This window comes from Myxocyprinus asiaticus, chromosome 43 (genome assembly GCF_019703515.2).
Source record: "Myxocyprinus asiaticus isolate MX2 ecotype Aquarium Trade chromosome 43, UBuf_Myxa_2, whole genome shotgun sequence".
Taxonomy (NCBI): domain Eukaryota; kingdom Metazoa; phylum Chordata; class Actinopteri; order Cypriniformes; family Catostomidae; genus Myxocyprinus; species Myxocyprinus asiaticus.
The window spans coordinates 19615957-19634407 of record NC_059386.1 but is presented as its reverse complement, the minus strand read 5'-3'; the positions used below and the strand labels follow the sequence as shown (position 1 = coordinate 19634407).

General features: G+C 38.0%; 1 protein-coding gene across 3 annotated transcripts in view; it reads left to right on the top strand.

Moving 5' to 3' along the window:
- LOC127433843 (rho guanine nucleotide exchange factor TIAM1-like) overlaps positions 1-18451 on the top strand; it is a 107486-nt gene that overhangs the window by 75618 nt on the left and 13417 nt on the right. For all 3 annotated transcript variants that reach the window (XM_051686107.1, XM_051686106.1, XM_051686108.1), the window contains 5 exons: positions 1677-1781; positions 2518-2599; positions 2686-2772; positions 8080-8292; positions 8531-8658. In XM_051686107.1, the coding sequence (XP_051542067.1) occupies positions 1677-1781; positions 2518-2599; positions 2686-2772; positions 8080-8292; positions 8531-8658 (615 nt within the window). The remainder of the gene's footprint in view (positions 1-1676; positions 1782-2517; positions 2600-2685; positions 2773-8079; positions 8293-8530; positions 8659-18451) is intronic.

Here is an 18451-nt window from a genome sequence, read left to right as displayed (position 1 = left end):
CCAGAGTGTTCTGGAATGTTGTAATCCAATTTTGTGTACTAGCAATTCCAGTAAATATATCTTCAAGCATTTGTGAAGGAAACACAGTACATGCAAAGTTGTACTCATAAACTTAAATGACACTGTGCTAACTGCTCTGTCCACTACAAATTTATGAGCATTTCTTTAGGTAGTCGGTAACAGTGTAGCATGAAACACACATGAAGATTTATAAATAAATTATCCCATGGTAGACGAAAGTGGCTGCTCTAAATCCCAGAAATGGTTTTCTGTCAGGCACTGGAATAGAATATGGAATGCAAAATTGACATCCTCTTTTCATGGACAAAATTTTTTAGATTTTAACCCCTTAAACTCTGGTACATTTTTGGGCTGCCGCCTGCAATTTTTCACACTCAAATTTAAAATCTCACCATACACACATACTGTGCACTAATTGCCAAAAATTGGTCTCATTTTTTCAGAACACCCCAAATAAAAAACAACAACACTCAAATTATTCTATAATAAATATTTTATATGTTTATAATCTTATGATGAATTAGAAATAAATAAATTAAAAACTTTTTTTTGTTGTTGTTGTCCCAACTTTGTAAGCATGTAGTTCAGGTTATGTTACCCTTTGAAAAGTCTTATTTATTTCCACTAGTGGGCAGCAAGTACTAGGAAAAATACATTTTCCTCTATCATATTCCATCACAAAGTGCAGAATGAATTGTAGCATTTTAGCCCTCACAGTTGTGCTCGTCCATAGACATTCAGTCTAATTTTTAGTTCATGCACCACCCCTATTGTTTCATCAAATATCTTGACCTCTGAGTGTACTAGAAGCTCAATCTAGGTGTCATTAGAAATCTGAGATTCTCCCATTTGCGCAAAAAAACAGAAGTCGATAACACATTTTTTTGATGATTGTTTGGCATCCTTTTCCTGCTGAACTGCAAATTTTGTTCTGGACATCTTATATATATATATATATATATTTATATATATATATATATAAATCATTGGATTATTCACCCAAGCAAGCTCACAAACAAGTAAAAAATGGCTCATGTTTTATAAAACTGCCTAAGTTAAGGCAGATATAAAGTTTTTAGCTATTTTGGGCTTACAGCAGCAGTGATCGGTGCATAAAAGAGACATTTGTATTTGATATCTTACAGAAATCATATTTCACTTTATGTATTAGGGCAACCAAATAATCCAAATAATGAGAGCTTTCAGTTGATATATGACTTGTCCTTTTAAGTGCTATGTGAAAGACTTATATTCACATTAGTATTTCTACCACATTACCACAAGGTGGTACTTTTTTTCTATGCAGATGTTTTCAGCCCTTATTTTGTTATTTTATGTAACATTTATGTTATTCTTTGAAAAGTTCAGATTCTAAGTTTTCAATTTTGACCCCGTATGCCTGACTTGTGTATCCTCAGACTTTAAAGTTTTAAGCGTAAAAATATTTCACGATATAGCGCAAACCCCCCCAACATCTCCCCCCCCCCCATGGACCCACCTTCGTAAGTAAACAGCACAGTTTGAAAGCAAAGTCTTACTGCTTAATGTATTTGTAGTTCACCCAAAAAAATAATAATTCTGTGAACTAGGTGAACAATCCCTTTAAGCGGCATCGTCTGAGTAATTTTAATTCAAAATTTGTTTTGACCTCACAGGCTTACAGACTGGAACTTTCCAAACACTATATACGGTTGAAGTTCCTCGTTCACAATCAAGTGCAATTGTACATCCCCAAACCCGAGGAGGACCTGAGTGACCTGGTGAGTCCAAGGAAAAGAGCCTGTCAGCGACCACACTGTGTCCTGGACAGCTAAGAACGCTTGGCGGTCAGAGACACAGCATGGGGTGAATTCATTAGATGGGCCGTTTATGCCTGAACTTTGTGTAAAAGTTTTACCTGCGATGTAGGTTAAAGTGAGTCTAAACTCTCTAACAGTGTTGGGAGGCACTGATGCATATGTTATGAATTATGTAGAAGATGCATGTGCTGCATAATGTACTTGGAATAGTTCTTCTATCCCCATAGCTGTGTCTGTTGCTTTTTCTGATTGTGTGTGTGTCTTGGTGTTTAGGGAGCTTAGGGAAAACCACATCAACAACGACTAGGCAACCTCAAAACTTTAATTGACTTTGCTAGTTTTTTCTTCATGATTGTTCTTTAAAGATGACACGCTATACTCATTTGCACAGAGAGTCTTTGTGCTCTCCTTGTCTGATCTCATCTTTTTTTTTCTTTCTGAGGAGACTCAAGTCTCTCTTTTACTCTCCCTGAAATGATCAAAGCCCTAGTTTTGTTTCAGGCTCCCTTGAGAACATGCTGATTTTTCTTTAGCATATATATTTATGCCATGAATTTCAGCAGACTAAGGCATTTTGCTGTCCCCCCCCCCATGATGTATGTGAGCACTTTCTGAGCTCATACTGTACTGTGCATCCTAAGAGTGCAATCAATATTAAGTTATCTATCTCTCTTTCTCACTACCTCCCTTTGTTTAGCTCTACAAAGAGATCGAAATTTGTGACAAAACAACCAAAGTCATCCAGTTTGATAGAGATGAGTCCTGTGCTATTGGCTACGGTAACAATTCTGTTTAGTTTGTATTTGTTTAAACTTATTCTTTGTTCCTTGTTTCAGTTATTTATATTTATTTCTCTGTTCTTTAGGTTTTTCTGTGGCTGTGGTAGAGGAGGACGGAGCACAGCAGCTTCATATCACTGATGTGAAAGCCGGAGGTCTGGCATTCGCCAAAGGTATGTGATCGAACTCATAATGGGACTACACCACTATCTTCATCATATCTGACACAGTTCATCCCCTTTAGTGAATCAAACACTTTAATTAGTGGTGCTTACAAGCATCACTATTACTATTGCTCACACTTAAGGTTTGGGTAATTGACCTGAATAATGTTTCAAATTGTGTGGCTTTTTGAGGAGAGGTGTGCCATTATTTTTGTAAGTGATCAGATTTATGATAAGATTTTCACATTGCGGGCAAAAAAAAAAAAGGTTGAACTTTGAACTTACATAAAAATAGAAGGAGGCACCCAAGCCATATCTAGGGACCAAAATATCATATAGACTTGTGGTTGAGCTCTTTTGACCTGGGCCAGTAAGCAACCACCTACTGACCACCCAGAACAACAAAGCAACAATTTAGCAATGGCCTAGAAACTACCCAGAACCATATAGCAACCATATAACAATGCCCTGACAACCAAAAAATCACCGTAGCATTGTGGCAGTGAGATTTGCATGGGCAAGGATCAGTTACATTTTCTTTAGAAAGTTAAAAAATGTAGTTTATAGTTTAGCTATTGATTTAAAATATTTTTTACACCCCTAGTTTAAAGCCATTGTGTAGTTGCTAAAAAGTAAGATTTGACCTCCAAGAGACTAGAATCTGATCTAAGAATGGATTCTGCTTTTGTTTATGGTATTTTAAATCACAAAAACAGTTCCTGGATTAACCTACTGCCGATATTCCAAGTGCAAATCCAAACGCAAATCCAAATTGTATGCAGTTTTCCCCACTGTAAATGCCTTACCTGCAGTTGTGTATAAAACTGCTGAGAAATTAGCAAGGGAATACAGAGCAGTCTGAACTGAGAGGACTGATCCAAATCTCCACTCGGCTGGAGGAAATTTATTTAAAAAGCTTTCACATGAGCACGGGATTACCAAGAAGAGCAAATTAAAACCATTACACACTGCCAGTGATATCTGTGCCAAGTAATTGTGTTCATTAAGGGCAGCTTTCAGAACAGGTTCAAAGTTCTGACATTCTGTTTTCCAGCGTAGAGTCCAGTTATTGAGTATCAGAGTATTTTAATTCATGGTGCTTGCTAAGTCAAGCGTAACCATTATTATTGCTCATACTAAGGGTTAGGGATTTGTTCTAAACCCATAAGTATTGAACCGTTTGTCTACAGATATGAATGATACCTCAAATCATACGGCTCGTTGAGGAGAGGTGTGTGATTTGACTCACTTGAACGATTTGACGATTTTTACCTGGTGGACAAAGAACATCCCAAAGACTTGCAATGAAGGAGGAACCTGAGTCAGATAAGGGATGAGAATATCAAAGAGAATTGGGGATGGGCTCTTTTGACTAATGGACAAATTCCGTTCATGTCGGAATTACCGTAATTAAGAGATTCTGACTTGTAAAAACTGTTCACGTCTTTGAAGAACCAAAGTTCCTTTCTACTCGGCTGCAATTTTTGAAATGCTCCCGGGCAGCTATTTTCTACAAGTGCTATTTTCCAAGCTGATCTAGAAAATGTACATACACGTTCTCGAGTTGACTGACAGGCGATGTCTGTATCTAAAAGGTGATTGGCTGTTTTAACTGTAAAGCGGGACTTTATTTTCTATATCCACCATATTGGCTGTTCCAATATCTCCCATTAATTTTAATACAGGTGCTCCATCTCGAGCTAAATAGTCTCTGGTAGAACTAATAATTACAAGTTGTAAACTCGGAATTCCATGAAAGCTCCAACTTGACCATCATGATGTCATGTAAAAAAAACTAAACTGCAGTGGCCTCAACAGTTAAAGGTACTTTACACAAATTTCAGTTTGATATGTCATTTAATTATAGCGCTTTTGTTGTTGTTGTCCTAAAACATTATTCAAGAACATATAGATTAATGCAGTGAGTATATATTTTGCTCTGCTGCCAAAGATACAATCTCAGAGTCATCATTTTGTAATTACAATAATTCCGACACGAGGTAAATGCAGCATTGGGCCAGAAAACAACCACCTAGCGACCACCAAATAATGCCCTAGCAACCACGTAGCAACATGCTAAACACCTCTCAGAACACATTAGCAAATGGATAGCAACACCCTGGCAACCACCTATCACAACCTAGCTTTGTGGTTGCTAGTTATGTTTATTTTAGAGCTGTCAAAGTTAACGCATTAACGATTGAAGCATTTACTGTTAATAAAGCATAAACCAGCATAAACACTGGTCAAAGCAGGGTGAAACCTTGAGATGTGTCTGTCCTGAGTTATTTTGACACACACCACAAACACACACAAAAGCCATGTCAGTGATCAAATGATGGGGAAATTACCTCTTAACACTATTTGTTGTACAAAACAAGGCCAGATTGGATAAATCAAGTACTTTGCAGCCTCTGTAAGGTGCAATTTAATTACCACAGACGCACATCAAGTAAACCACAAAAATGCAGAACAAGAAGTTTGCAAACGCTTTTCATGTGGAGTTCAAAGCGGCGCTCTACGCTGGCGATGATGCCTTGAATGCAGCTCACGATTACTGCAGCAAAGCAGATAGCCACAGTGCCAGCTGATTAACATTGTAGAGGATGAGAGTTTAAGAGATTTAATGCCCATTGCAATGAATATTCAACCTTTTAGACTTTGGGAAATGTTTAATGTTAATTGAATTGGTGCTATTTTAGTGCATTTCTATCTTTATACTGTTAATATGAATTAATATACCCTAAATGCATTTAATACAAGTCTAAAATTATATTGGCCCATTAAAATCATGTGCTGTCCAAAATGAATGGAGACAGAGTGTTTGAAACGGACACAGACAGAGACAAAGAAAAAAGACAAAGAGAGTCAGTGGCATATTGGCTGGAGGGAATACTAAAATTCAGGACAGTTTGGACACAAAGCACCGGGGGCGCATGTTGATGACATCATACCAAAATTCTGTGTCACACTATTGCCAGGGGCATAGCTGAGCCATCCAATAAAAAAACCTTATTACAGCTGACATTTTGCTCCACGTAAAACTGGGTCACACTTCAGGCAATGTGTGTATGCATTCATGTGTGCATGACCATGCAGCATTTATAAAGACAGAAGAACAGTAGGGAGAAAGAAAATCCCGTTTTCCTAAAGGAGCTTGTTGAATGGACATGGGCGTCAATAATCAATTAAAGTGGCAGTCCTGCCTAACAAGCGTGAACTGAGCTATTGGAGCCTAATTGAGCAGCTGATAAGTTGTTTATTGATAATTAAGCGAATGGAAGTCAGGTGGCTGGGGCGATGGCAAACAAGAAGCTTTCTTTGTTCTCATCCTGTAATGCACAACGTATACACAAAAAACCTGCTTAAAAATGTTAGTGTAGTAATATGTCATTTAGCAATATGCTTGTATAAATAATTAACTTGTAAGATGAATAATTAACCTCTCTAACAGCTTCAAATTTTGTCAGGTTCCAAAAAAAAACAAAACAGGTCTTTATTGTCTTAAGAGAGATCAGTGAAAACTCTTGTCTCTGAATATCCACTGACTGTGTTCAAGTGAGTAATTTTGAACTAGATTTGAGCTGTTGTATGGCATTGTGTGTGTGTGCTTTGGAGGAAGCCTTTCTAACTAATGAAAGACCAACCTCTTGTTTACTTATAACAGGCTACAAGTGTCTGCTGTTAGGCCATGTCCACACTAATTTTCATTTGAAAACGCATTGATTTTGCCACGTTCACGAGTCTTATTCACACTGGAATGGCGTTTTCTTCTACCAAAAACGGAGACTCTAAAACACTTTCCATTACTGCGTACTTTGGAAAATGAAAATGGATTAGTGTGGATACATTTTCGTTTGAAAACACATTTATTTCGCTACATTTACGCCTCTCATCCATGCTGAAACAGGGGTTTTCTCTCCATCGAAAACATAGACTTTCAAAAAGACTCTCTAATAACGTGTGTTTTGGAAAATGATGTTAGGAAACCGAAAAAGGAGTTTTTCAAACAAATATATTAGTGTGTATATGTTTTCATTTGAAAATCCATCGACTTTGCTACATTTATGCCCCTCATCCACACTGAAACAGTGTTTTCCTCTGCTGAAAACATAGTGTTTAGAAAGTGCTCTCCATTACCAGTACTTTGGATAATGCTGTTAAGAAACTCAATGTTTGAGCAAAAAACAACAAAAAATCTCAATGCCAACTAATACTGTTGATTTATAGCCTCTCATAATTGATTCCTTCTAGTGTTTTTTTTTTTCTTTTTTTTCTTTTTTCTCGTTTTTCAAAGTAACTTTGGTAAGTATGCAGATTGTTCTTTTGCATTAATAAAAAAAAACTTATGTTAGTGTGGATTAAGTGTGGATATGTTTTGTTTGAAAACACATTGATTTCGCAATGTTTTTGACACATCCACGATGAAACAGCGTTTTCCTCCAATGAAAATACAGACTTTCAAAAACACTCTCCATTAATGCATATTTTGGAAAATGATAATGTGAGGAAACCGAAAAAGTACTTTTCAAACGAAAATGGTTTAGTGTGGATCCATTTTTGTTTGAAAACTCATTGATTTTGCTACGTTTACGCCTCTCATCCACACTGAAACAGCGTTTTCCTCCACGAAAACGTAGCGTTTTGAAAGCGCTCCTCATTTTAGAAATGTAAATTTTATTTATTTTTTTTTTTTAAGGAACACTGATTAGTGTGGATGTTTTTGCTTAAGCACAATGATTTAGCTATGTTTACGCCTCTCATCCACACTGGAACTGTGTTTTGAAAACGCCCTCCATTACCACATACTTTTGAAAATTATGACAATAGGAAACAAAAAAACTGAGTTTTAAAGCAAAAACGGATTAGTGTGGAAACGTTTTCGATTGAAAATGAATTTATTTTGCTACGTTTACACCTCTCATTTGCACTGAGACTTTAGCAAATGCTCTCTAGTACCGCATACTTGACATTTAGAAAATTAAAAACGAGTATTTGAATGAAAATGAATGTGGACGTGGCCTTAGTCTTTATTTTTGGGAGTCAAGACCATGTGCACAAGCTTGTGGAAACTATGAAAAAGCCAAACAGCTTGCAAAAGGCTGTTTAGTATCAGTATTAGTCACAGTTAATGGTTACTGGTATTGCCATTTAATGATTGAATTTGTGGAGTGTCCTGAGAATAATCAGATGTGTCCAGCAAGTTTTCTGTAATACATGCATCTAGATTTGAGCTATTTATGTCCTTTTTGCAAGTGTCTTCTTCGAGTGGATATAAATCATTATTTAAACTGTACATTTGTTTTCTTTGTTCAGGTCTGCGAGCAGGTGATGAGATTCTGAAGTTGAACAGTAAGCAGGCGAGTCTATTGGAACTGGCAGACATGCAGGGTGCGTTCTCTCTGCCCTCTCTCACCCTCACTGTCAGCACACTGCCCGTGACTGATCCGCACCAGCTGTGCCAGCTTCCCCCACGCCGATCAGATGGGGCTCAGGACCTCTGCACTGACATCTTCTCCCAGAGCCAGGGTAAACTTGTTTAATTTTCATTTATTTCCATTAATAATTTTTGTTGTCACTCTGAAAAAGGAAGTTGACACATTCATAGCTCAACTGATTTTTAAGCCTGTGTCTCAAAGAAACAGTAGTTCATTCACCCTCTTCCAAATCTTTGATGTACTCAACCTATCATCCTCGTGTGACAGACCGTCCCTCGTATAGATTACCCTGTTGCTTACCCATTCTCTGTCTCCATTGCTCCCTCTAGAGGACATCCTGGATGAAGGCGTTGGCCTGGTGCTGCACAGCCCGGATGACACAATGTTAGACCAGTCCGGTCTAACAACCGAGAGCCCTGCTGACAGCCTAGAAGATGAAACGGATGCGAGACACAAGGTGAGAGACCACCTCTCCCAAAGATTGATCAGAACAAGCTTTGCTTGAACCGTCAGCCATATTTCTGTGTTTTGAACCACAGAGCGTGTCACCCCAGTTTCTTTTGTATCGGGGGTCAGTGTGTCATTGAGTCATGTCATTACATTTCATTGCCTCCATTGCTGTTGTTTGTATTGTTTTGGTTGGGTAAATATAGGCTCTTTATTTTCTTATATGAGGGGTTTGTTCTGGGGTCAGAAGACAACAGGAATGTGATGGCTGGTTAAGAGCTTTTTGTCATGTGATCTAAGTGACCTTTGATTTTAAGGCTGCTTGATGACAGCATTCAGAGACCGCAGCAGATGGGCAGACAGGTTGTCTTGCCTTGTGGATTTACACACACACATTGAGTTGTGATGACATTAGTCTGTTTGATGGAGGTCAAGATCAGAGATGACAATATATCCACTTACATAAGGATGCATGAGACTTACCATACCATATACACAGCTCTCTCTCTCTCTCATGCATGCATTTACAACACATTCCATCTGTGGCTCTATAAAACAGATGTTGATGACTTTTTTTTTTTTTTTTGGTCACCCTGATTTTGACTAGCACTCAAAACTAGTGTTTACCAATAACCATATTAATCAGTAGAGCACATCATTTCTGACTTGTCTATAAATAAAATTTCATCCTTTCAGGAACCTCATGATGCTTGTTTAACACTAAACACAAGTCCAGATTCTCCCATATGATATAGTCAGATAGGATTTTATCTAATCAGTCATCTCTCCAGCAATGACCTTCTCAATGTATTTACTAGAGTGAATCTCTTTAACAAATTAATAAAGAGAAATACAGAAATTAAATTTTTCTAAAAAATCTAAACAACATTAAATCTAGACAAAGGAACTTACTGTGTGAGCTAAGACTTATATTTTATAGATTTGTAATGTTTTAATCGTAAACCTAGCTAAAGTTTGTCAGATTTACGCTTGACAAGTAATAGAATATTTGCCAGTAGAATAGGAAAACTAAACTTACAGTGGCAAGAAAAAGTTCAGTATGTGGTCTCATTGGAATCACCTGCATTTATGTATAAATTCGTCTTAAAATCTGGTTTGATCTTCATCTAATTTACAATAATGAACCATCTGTTTTAACTAATAACACCCAAATTATTGTATTGTTCGTGTACATATTGAATACGTAGGTTGGAAAAAGTATGTGAACCCCTAGGCAATAACCTCAACAAAAGCTAAATAGAGAAAGGGTTACAAAGTTATCTCGAAGAGCTTATATATTCATCTGTCCACAGTTAGACATTGTCTATAAATGGAGACGATTTAGTACTGTGGCTACTCTCTAGAAGTGGTCGTCCAGCCAAGATGACTCAAAGGGCACACCGAGAATGCTCGATGTAAAAAACAAAAAACCTAGAGTGACAGCTAAAGACTTGAAGGAATCATTGGAACTGATTAACATCTGTTCGTGAGTCTACTATACAAAAAACATTAAACAGACATGGTGTCCATGGAAGGACACAATGAAGGAAGCTGCTGCTTTCCAACAAAAACATTCCTGCATGCCTGAAGTTTGCCAAAGACTACCTTGACACTCCACAGTGCTACTGGAAAAATGCTTTGTGGACTGATGAAACTAAGTTTAAATTGTTTGGGTAGAACAGGCAGCACTACGTATGGTGTAAAAAGGACAACACATACCAACATAAAAACATCATCCCAATGGTGAAGTACGGTGGAGGGACCATCATTATTTGGGACTTCTTTGCTGCTTCGGGGCCTGGACCACTTGCCATCATCGAGGGGGAAAATTATTCCCAAGTTTATCAAGATATCCTACAAGACAATATCAGGGTGGCTGTGTGCCAGCTGAAGCTCAGAATTATGGTGATGCAGCAGGACAATGACCCTAAACAATGGCTTCAAAAAAAAAGAAAATCCAGCTTTTGGAGTGGCCCAGTCAGAGCACAGACCTTTACCAATAGAGATGCTGTGGAGTGACCTCGAGAGCCGTTCACACAAGACATCCTAAGAATATGGCTGAGCTGAAGCAGTTCTGAAAGAAAGAGTGGTCCAAAATTCCTTCTGAACATTGTGCAGGTCTAATCCGCAGTTACCAGAAATGTTTGAGGTTATTGCTGCCAAAGGATGATTGACCAGTTATTAAATCCAAGGGTTCACTTTTTGTTTAATGGGATGTTCAATAAATATAGTTTGTTAGCTTAAGCACATTTTGTTTGTCTATATTTGTGACTGATGAAGATGAGATCACATTTTATGACCAATTAATCCAGAAAGCCAGCTAATTCCAAAGGGTTCACATACTTCTTGCCACTGTATATCCTTAAGATATTTCGATATATTCTCTGAAAACAAGTCATCATTTTTGTTTTCACTGAATAAATGTTTCTTGTTTAAATTTAGGTTTTTATTGTAAAACAAATTCTGACATGATTTTTACAGTGCAGGATAGATTTTTGTCCATCATGATAGCCGACAACTGCCATGTTCTTCTCTCTCTGTGTTTTCTATAGCTCTTTTTTTTTTTCCTCTGTAGATCACTGATTATTTGTTTTTCTCTACTTATTGGCTTGATGTCTTGCCTCTTTACTCGTTCTCTTTGTATAATGTTCTGTTTCTCCTTCCTTCCCTGTCTCTATGTGTCCTTGTTTGTCACACTGATGCTGCCAGTCGGCCACAGTCTCTGCCCTGTTCTCAAACACACCATCTGTTGCAGGCACACATTTAGCCCTAATAATTCACTCACAACAACACTGTCATGCTATGCATGTGTGTGCCTCTTTCTCCTCCCTTTTGTCTCACCCAAGTGTCATGTTGCCACTTTCATTGTGTTGGTAAAATGTTTTGTTGTAACTGGCATCATGACACACACAGACAGTCACATGACCACATCATAACGGCTCTGAATTCTGAAATCAGCACGTGCCAACTCAGGACAAGGGATTCTAATTTGGGCTGCTGCTCTATCCTTGGTCACATGTTGTGGTTTGAATGCTGGGCCACAGCATGAGATGCTGGTGTCCTCAAGCTTCATTAAGAAGTTCAAAATGTAAGTTCTGGAGGAGCTTGTTTATCTAGGCCTGCCAGTCTTATCCCAAGGATATATAAGCAGCTGCTTCCCTCACACCGGTAACAGGTCTTCCAGCATCCCTCCACCTCCCCATCTCCACATTTTATATTTTATAAAGCCTATACCAATTGCAGTGGATAGTGGCTCCCTTAAAACAAGAGCCAAAAGTATCATAAAAGTAGTAGATGTGGCTTGTGCGTCATATTTCAAATATTTTGAAGAGATATGATGGGTTTTGGTGAGAAAATGAAATGTAAGTTATTTTTAACTGAAAATCTTGATGTCCGTTGCGGCTTGTGCTTCATATACCAAGTCTTTAAGGCATACGATGGGTTTTGGTGAGAAACGACACAAAATGTCTTGTGACTCCTGTATCATATTCCAAGTCTTCTGAAGACTCAAGTTGTTAAGTATTATTGAAATTATCTTTCTATTTCTTGCTATGGTCTGGGGGGGTGGCGGCATCTAAGAGCTCAAACCCAGTCCTGTGCTCAAGCCCCTCCATTATGGACAGCATGCCAAATCCATTTACCTTAATGCACTCCAGAGCTATTTTAACCAGTGAACTCGTGAAATTTGCTTGGAGAATTAAAAAATATATATTATAGAAAGTGTGCAAATCCAACCCGAGTTTGGTACAGGTACAGACAACAATGCAGCAGAACTGAAGAAAAAATACTAAATGTTTATATTAATGCTCAAATTTCTTTGAACAACTGTAGAGTTTTGACTTAGGGCTAACTTTGGAAAAACTTTTGCCTGATGAAGGCCTAGAGGTTAAAATGTTTGCATATGTTTACTATCTCTTCTTAACTAACTTAACCAGTAAGACTGATTTAGGGGCTGTGTTTACCATGTACACGTTTTTGCCTCTCCATGCTGTTTTTCCATTGTTTTTCTATGTAACATGCGCTAAATTGACATCTTTGTCCGTTGTGTTGCTTCTCGCCGTTTTTTTCTTTTTTCAGCGCATCACACTGGAACGCCACTTTTTTTTTTTTTTTAGATGCCGCGTGACACCTGCGCTCAGTAATTAATTTCACTGTGTCTAGCATTGTTAGGGCAAATACGTGTTCAGTCTGAACGGCTCCTTAGTCAACCAGCTTCACTAAGTTTTGCTGATGTACAACTTTGTTATTCTGGTCATCCAGCTAGACCAGCATCAAACCTGCTGAAAAAAGCAGCCTGGACCAGCGTGGAAATTCATGTTGGTCTTTTTAGCATGGCTGTCAGACCACAGACCATAAATATTGCATGTTCCCAGTGAAATTCCCCCTCTGCTAGTCAGGAATCGGTCCATTTCTCACAAACGCACAGCATCATTTGAACTGAAACCTTCCTAAGTAATTTGATCATCGGGTGAAATGTGCCAGATTCATGAGTAAGAAGAAAAACAAATTAGACTTGTTTTTTATCTCTGCCATTTTTCTTCAGGCAATTTGTGCTTCATTTTAACCAGATTAAACACTCCCTCTCTGTTATTCCGTTTTGAGAACATTAAGGTTTCTCTTGTACTGTAGTCATGTTTGTCTGTGTGTGTTTGACAGAATGACATGCAGAGAAAGGCTGATTCAGCTTGGCATAATTTATGGGATTCAGTCTGTCCTCTCTCCTCTTTCCAGATTAATCACATGGCTGGTTATCGTTATTATCTCGCGTCACTTTTGTTTTCTTTTCTCTCTTTGAGGCGAGGGAGAAAGAGAAGAGGGACATCTCCTTTAATTAGCTCTGCATTCTAATTGCTTGATTATGCACATTGATTCAAAATGCTTAACGCTGATAAATTATGGAGAGACCCGCCGGAGGACACAGACAACCCAGAAGTCAAAGTACAGGAGGACTTCGTTATTTTCCAGCCTTGATAATGATTGCATGTATCTCATCAGGGGTGGGTACGTCATCCTGCAAAACCCCAAAACTTTTCCTGCAAGACTTATTTACTGTACAATGCAAGTTCATCCAGCTGAGCAGTTTTGCCTCGAGTTATCACTCTGGAGGAAAATAGAAATGCATGTTCATGGATTTGGGCTGTTAACTGTCTAAATATTGACTTTTCTCATCAGCATGGCTTAGCTTTGTGTGTGTGTGCATGTACAGTATGGAAGGGAAAGGGAGGTTTGTAGTAGAGGATTCTTTAGTCGTGGTTGGTTTGAGGATACACCGTGTTCTACCAGAGCTTTGTGCTTGTTCCAACCTGCATCCCATGAAATCTCAAGTCATTTATGGATTTGCATGTTTTGCAAGTTGTAAATGCTCAGAGGTGCTGCAAAGCTTAAGCTCATGTGTGAGGTGAGTTGTGAGAAGGTGAAAGGGAGTGAGAAAGTTGGATAAGTGAAGGACTTTCTTGAATTAATCTTTAGCTCTTTAGCATGCAAACCAACCCTGCCCTTACAAAAAAAAATACCATGGTAACTTTCTGCCAAAATACTATAGTTACTGCAGTTTTTGATGCTGTAAAACTATATATTAAAATAGGATCTCCTTAAAATTATAAAAAGCTTTTAGAAAACTTTAAGTGTACAGAGTGCACTACAGATAACAGTCCTAACTGCTGTTTTTTGATAAACTGGGTAGCCTAAATGTATCTTTTTCCAATTAGTTGCAATCTTAATTTGAACAATTTTGATACTAATTCTTAAAATCCCAAGATTGATCTTCAGCTTTATAGTTTTCCTCGTTTTGGTTGGTTGGTTTTGTTTAAAAGAAAAAAGGCAATTAAACTGCGTAGTTTGAGCCGTTTTTAATATTTGTATTCATACTTTCATAATTAACAAGTACTAAGAAAGCTCTCTGTATAATTTACAGCATTAGTTGATCATTTCTTTGTCATAAAAATTGACAATATAACTGAAATATACACAAATGAATCAATCTAATAGAAATAGGAAATCTGTATCAATACCCAGCTCTTAAAAAAAACCCAGAGCTGTGCTTTCACCACTGTGACTTAAGTTGTGGTGGCACAAAAGAAACATTTTGCATGCATTTTGCTTTTTCTCAAGATTCAACAATACAATTTGAATATAGTGGTGCATGTGAATTTTGAAAAGTAGTTCTAAAGTCAGATTTTGAGAATGAAGGGGCATCTCTACACTTTCCAAGGAAGGAAACATTTCTCTTCCTGTGTCTTGAGTCTGTCTTGATAAGATGAAGCCTCATGACGCTACAGGGCAGTGATGGCTCCCTTCGAGGATGTGTTTGTGTGGTTGTGGGTATATGTAATTTTCAGCATGTCATTTTTGCCGAGAGATTCCTTTAATGGTGCGAGCAGGTTGGGACTTGTGACTGAGAGCTCTGGCTGAATGAGTGAAGGTATGACTGTCATGAAGCCGTATCCATGTTTTCCATGAGGAATGGTCTGGTCTGTTGTGAATATCTTGTTTACTCTTGTTGTTAGTGTGTGTTTGGGGAATTTTAGATTCTTGGAGACATGTCTGTGGTTTTAAAATCTTAATGGAGGCAGTCTTTTTGCAAGCAGGTTTGACTTAAAAGGATTCTCAAAAATGAAAATACTGTCATAACTCGCTCCCTTGTCATTGCAAAACCCATATGACTTTTTCTTTTGTGGAACACAAAAGGAGATGTGTTATATCCCAGTTCGTCTTTTGAATGCTCTGGCAGTGGATAGTGACTTGCTTGAAACACAAACTTAAAACAAAAGTATCATAGTAGTAGAAGCGGCTTATGCGTCTCATTCCAAGTCTTCTGATGGTTTTGGTAACAACACAAAATGTAAGTCATTTAACCGAATCTTGACGTCTATTGCAGTTTGTGCATATTATTTCAAGTTGAGAAACAACCTTAAATTATGGCTTTTTTTGTGAAAATCTTGAGGTTCTTGACGTGTTCATGAGAGCTATGATGGAAGCTAATTTACAGTGGCTCACGTTCAGCACTAAAAACACAAGTTTGTGCTTTAACTTGTGATGTAATTTTCATTTTTGAGTGAGCTATTCCTCTAACCTCTGGGTTTTGGTGCTTTTTGTGATTTTTAGTTTTTTCTTAACCTCCTTGGAACCTGGTGTCCACATGCGTGGACATTACGTTTTTGCTTCACTATAGGCTATTCGTAATTTCATTTAGACCGACTGATCTCAGGTCAGGAGACTCTAGGCTGTTAAAGGGTTAAACTTTTGACGCAGAGTCAAAACAACATGGCCCCGATCTCGGCTGAATTTGTCTTTGGGAGAAACGGCAACAAAACTACATCTGGTAAGAAACCTAAGTTTTTACGTTAAAATGTTTGAGTCTCTAGTTTAATCTGTGCCATTTAAAAAATAAATAAATAAATAAAAAAGTGAAACGCCATGCTGTTAAATGACGTATACATGGACCAAAGACTCAATTTCCTTAAAATATCCTAAATACACTGTGCATTATCACTTTGAGAATCAATGGATGCTTCAAAAAGCTGAAATGTTGCTTTCAAAGGCTGTATATTGAGTTAGGATGAAAATAAGGTGCATTTCAGACTGTTCTAAGACCAGTACAGACAGACACTGGAGATTAAGTCATTCCCTAGTTAGGGAGCATCCTATAGCTTTCTATACAGCTACTGTAAGTGCATTCACTCCTAAAATCTGACCAAACTTTCAGTTTCAGGCTGCAGATGATGTTTGGACCACTCAACATGTTTGGCAGACATGGGACAATAGTAATCAGTACATAGATTCAGAATGTTTCCGTGCAAAATTAAATTAACATGGTTGGCAGTGACTGGATGATGCTGGCCATTACTTTAAATCATAATTATTTATGCTAATTTCTGATGTGACGTCTGTAGCGTCTCAAAAACATGAATAACCAACACTCCTGGAAACAAGCAATTTGATTAAAAAAAATCTGACTATCTATAGCATGGTATTTAAAATTTCACATCTTAGTCCCTCTGTCCACATACCATATTTGGACATACATTTTTAGGTAAACTTCATGTTTCTTAGGGGCTACTAATTACAAATAAAAAAAAAAAAAAAAGGGAATGGACAATTCACACAACAGTCACCCTCTGGTCTCAGGAGGTTAAAACTTTCAAGTTGTGCTTAAATATGGGTTAACTAGTGGAACATTAGCCCTTGACTGAGCTCTTTATCGAAGGAGACACGTACAGTAGTGAGTGACAGAAAATTATTGGGAAAGAGAGGAAACCATATTGGGCAGGCCAGATTCGAACCAGTGCCACCTGCGTGAGCACCTCAGCTCAATGTACCGTGAGACTGTTTGCGAACCACTGCGCCACAGCTCTGAAAAAAGCCACTTCTCTTAAGTCGCCCTTTTTATAAGGAGCAATACAAAGTAAAAAGTTAGAATTTGCCACACCTTTTGTCTTGATGTTTTCACCTGGGAGAGCTGTAACGGAGGGAACGGATGATGTTTGACTTTCCCAACCCATCCCCTCCCCTTCTGTCCTCCTTGACAAGATTATTATTTTCTTTCTATCTCTGTGTGTTTACTGTACCACCACAGCTGTCGGATCCCCATTCCATCCAGCTAAAAACCAGCTCAGGCAAGCATACACTGAAGGAAAGAGAGGGAGAAATTCTAGGAAGGGAGGGAGGAGGCTATGTGGATCGGGAAGCTTTTGAGGATTGTGGAATTGGTAGTAAAGTAGACACTCAGTGTATCAGTTTCTCTTGTGCTGGTCAGAGTAACTCAGTTCTTGCTCTCACAGTTGGGCAGTGGCAGTTTCTTCTGCGTGAAGGTGGAGGCACATCCTGTATTTTTGTTACGGGTCACTATACTGTGAAATCTGTGACCTCTGGGCAGAATGTCTGTGCTGTGGAGAGACAGGAGTTCCAAACGCTCTTCTGAGTCCATCTATGACATGCTGCAACTGGTGAGCATAAGTGTGTTTCTGTTTGAGAGTGTGTGTGTGTGTAGGTTTCTGTGGAACTTAACTGCTCATGAGCTCCATTTTACAACACACTGTATATTGTGACAGATGTGGCAGCTTAGTATGGTATGTATTGATGTACATCGTTATGCACCAGTTTCAACCGTTTAAAGGAATATTCTGGGTTAAATACAATTTAAGCTTTGATGCTGGCAGGTTACCTCAAGTATTGTATAGTTTCTAAAAAAACAAGCAAAAAACGAGTTCAGAGTAACACGTTTAATTTGTAACTATCACACTGTTTCAAAAGTACCGTATAACCATTATTTCGACAGTATGATCATTACACTTAAATGTTGACATAGGACTTGTTTGATAAAGTAGCTTGCCAACCCCAACTGTACAAAGTTATATCCAATATTTCACTTATCATGACCAGCTAAAAAGTAGCTGCTTGGTATCTATGGAAGGAGAGCAGGAAGGGATATAGTAGAACATTCTTTACATGGAGCAAACTCGACCCACATCTACAGGTCAGTAATGCGTAACCAGAAATTCATCCATCTAGAAAAGTAGTCCTACCTGAAAAGGATGATTTAAACAACTTTACAGCTCAAATGACAAACATGTTTACTGAAGAGTTCAGTGAGGAATTTGCAATGGATGTGAACGGGGCCAATTTTTAGAGGGTTTAAAGGCAGAAATGTGAAGCTTATAATTTTTATAAAACAACTAACATTAATTCTACTGTTAAAACTTGTGTATTATTTGAGCTGTAAAGTTATTAAAATTATCGCATTTACAGTTTTAGGGTTTACAGCATTATGTTGTCATGGCAGCAAAGTTGTAAAACTGGATTTA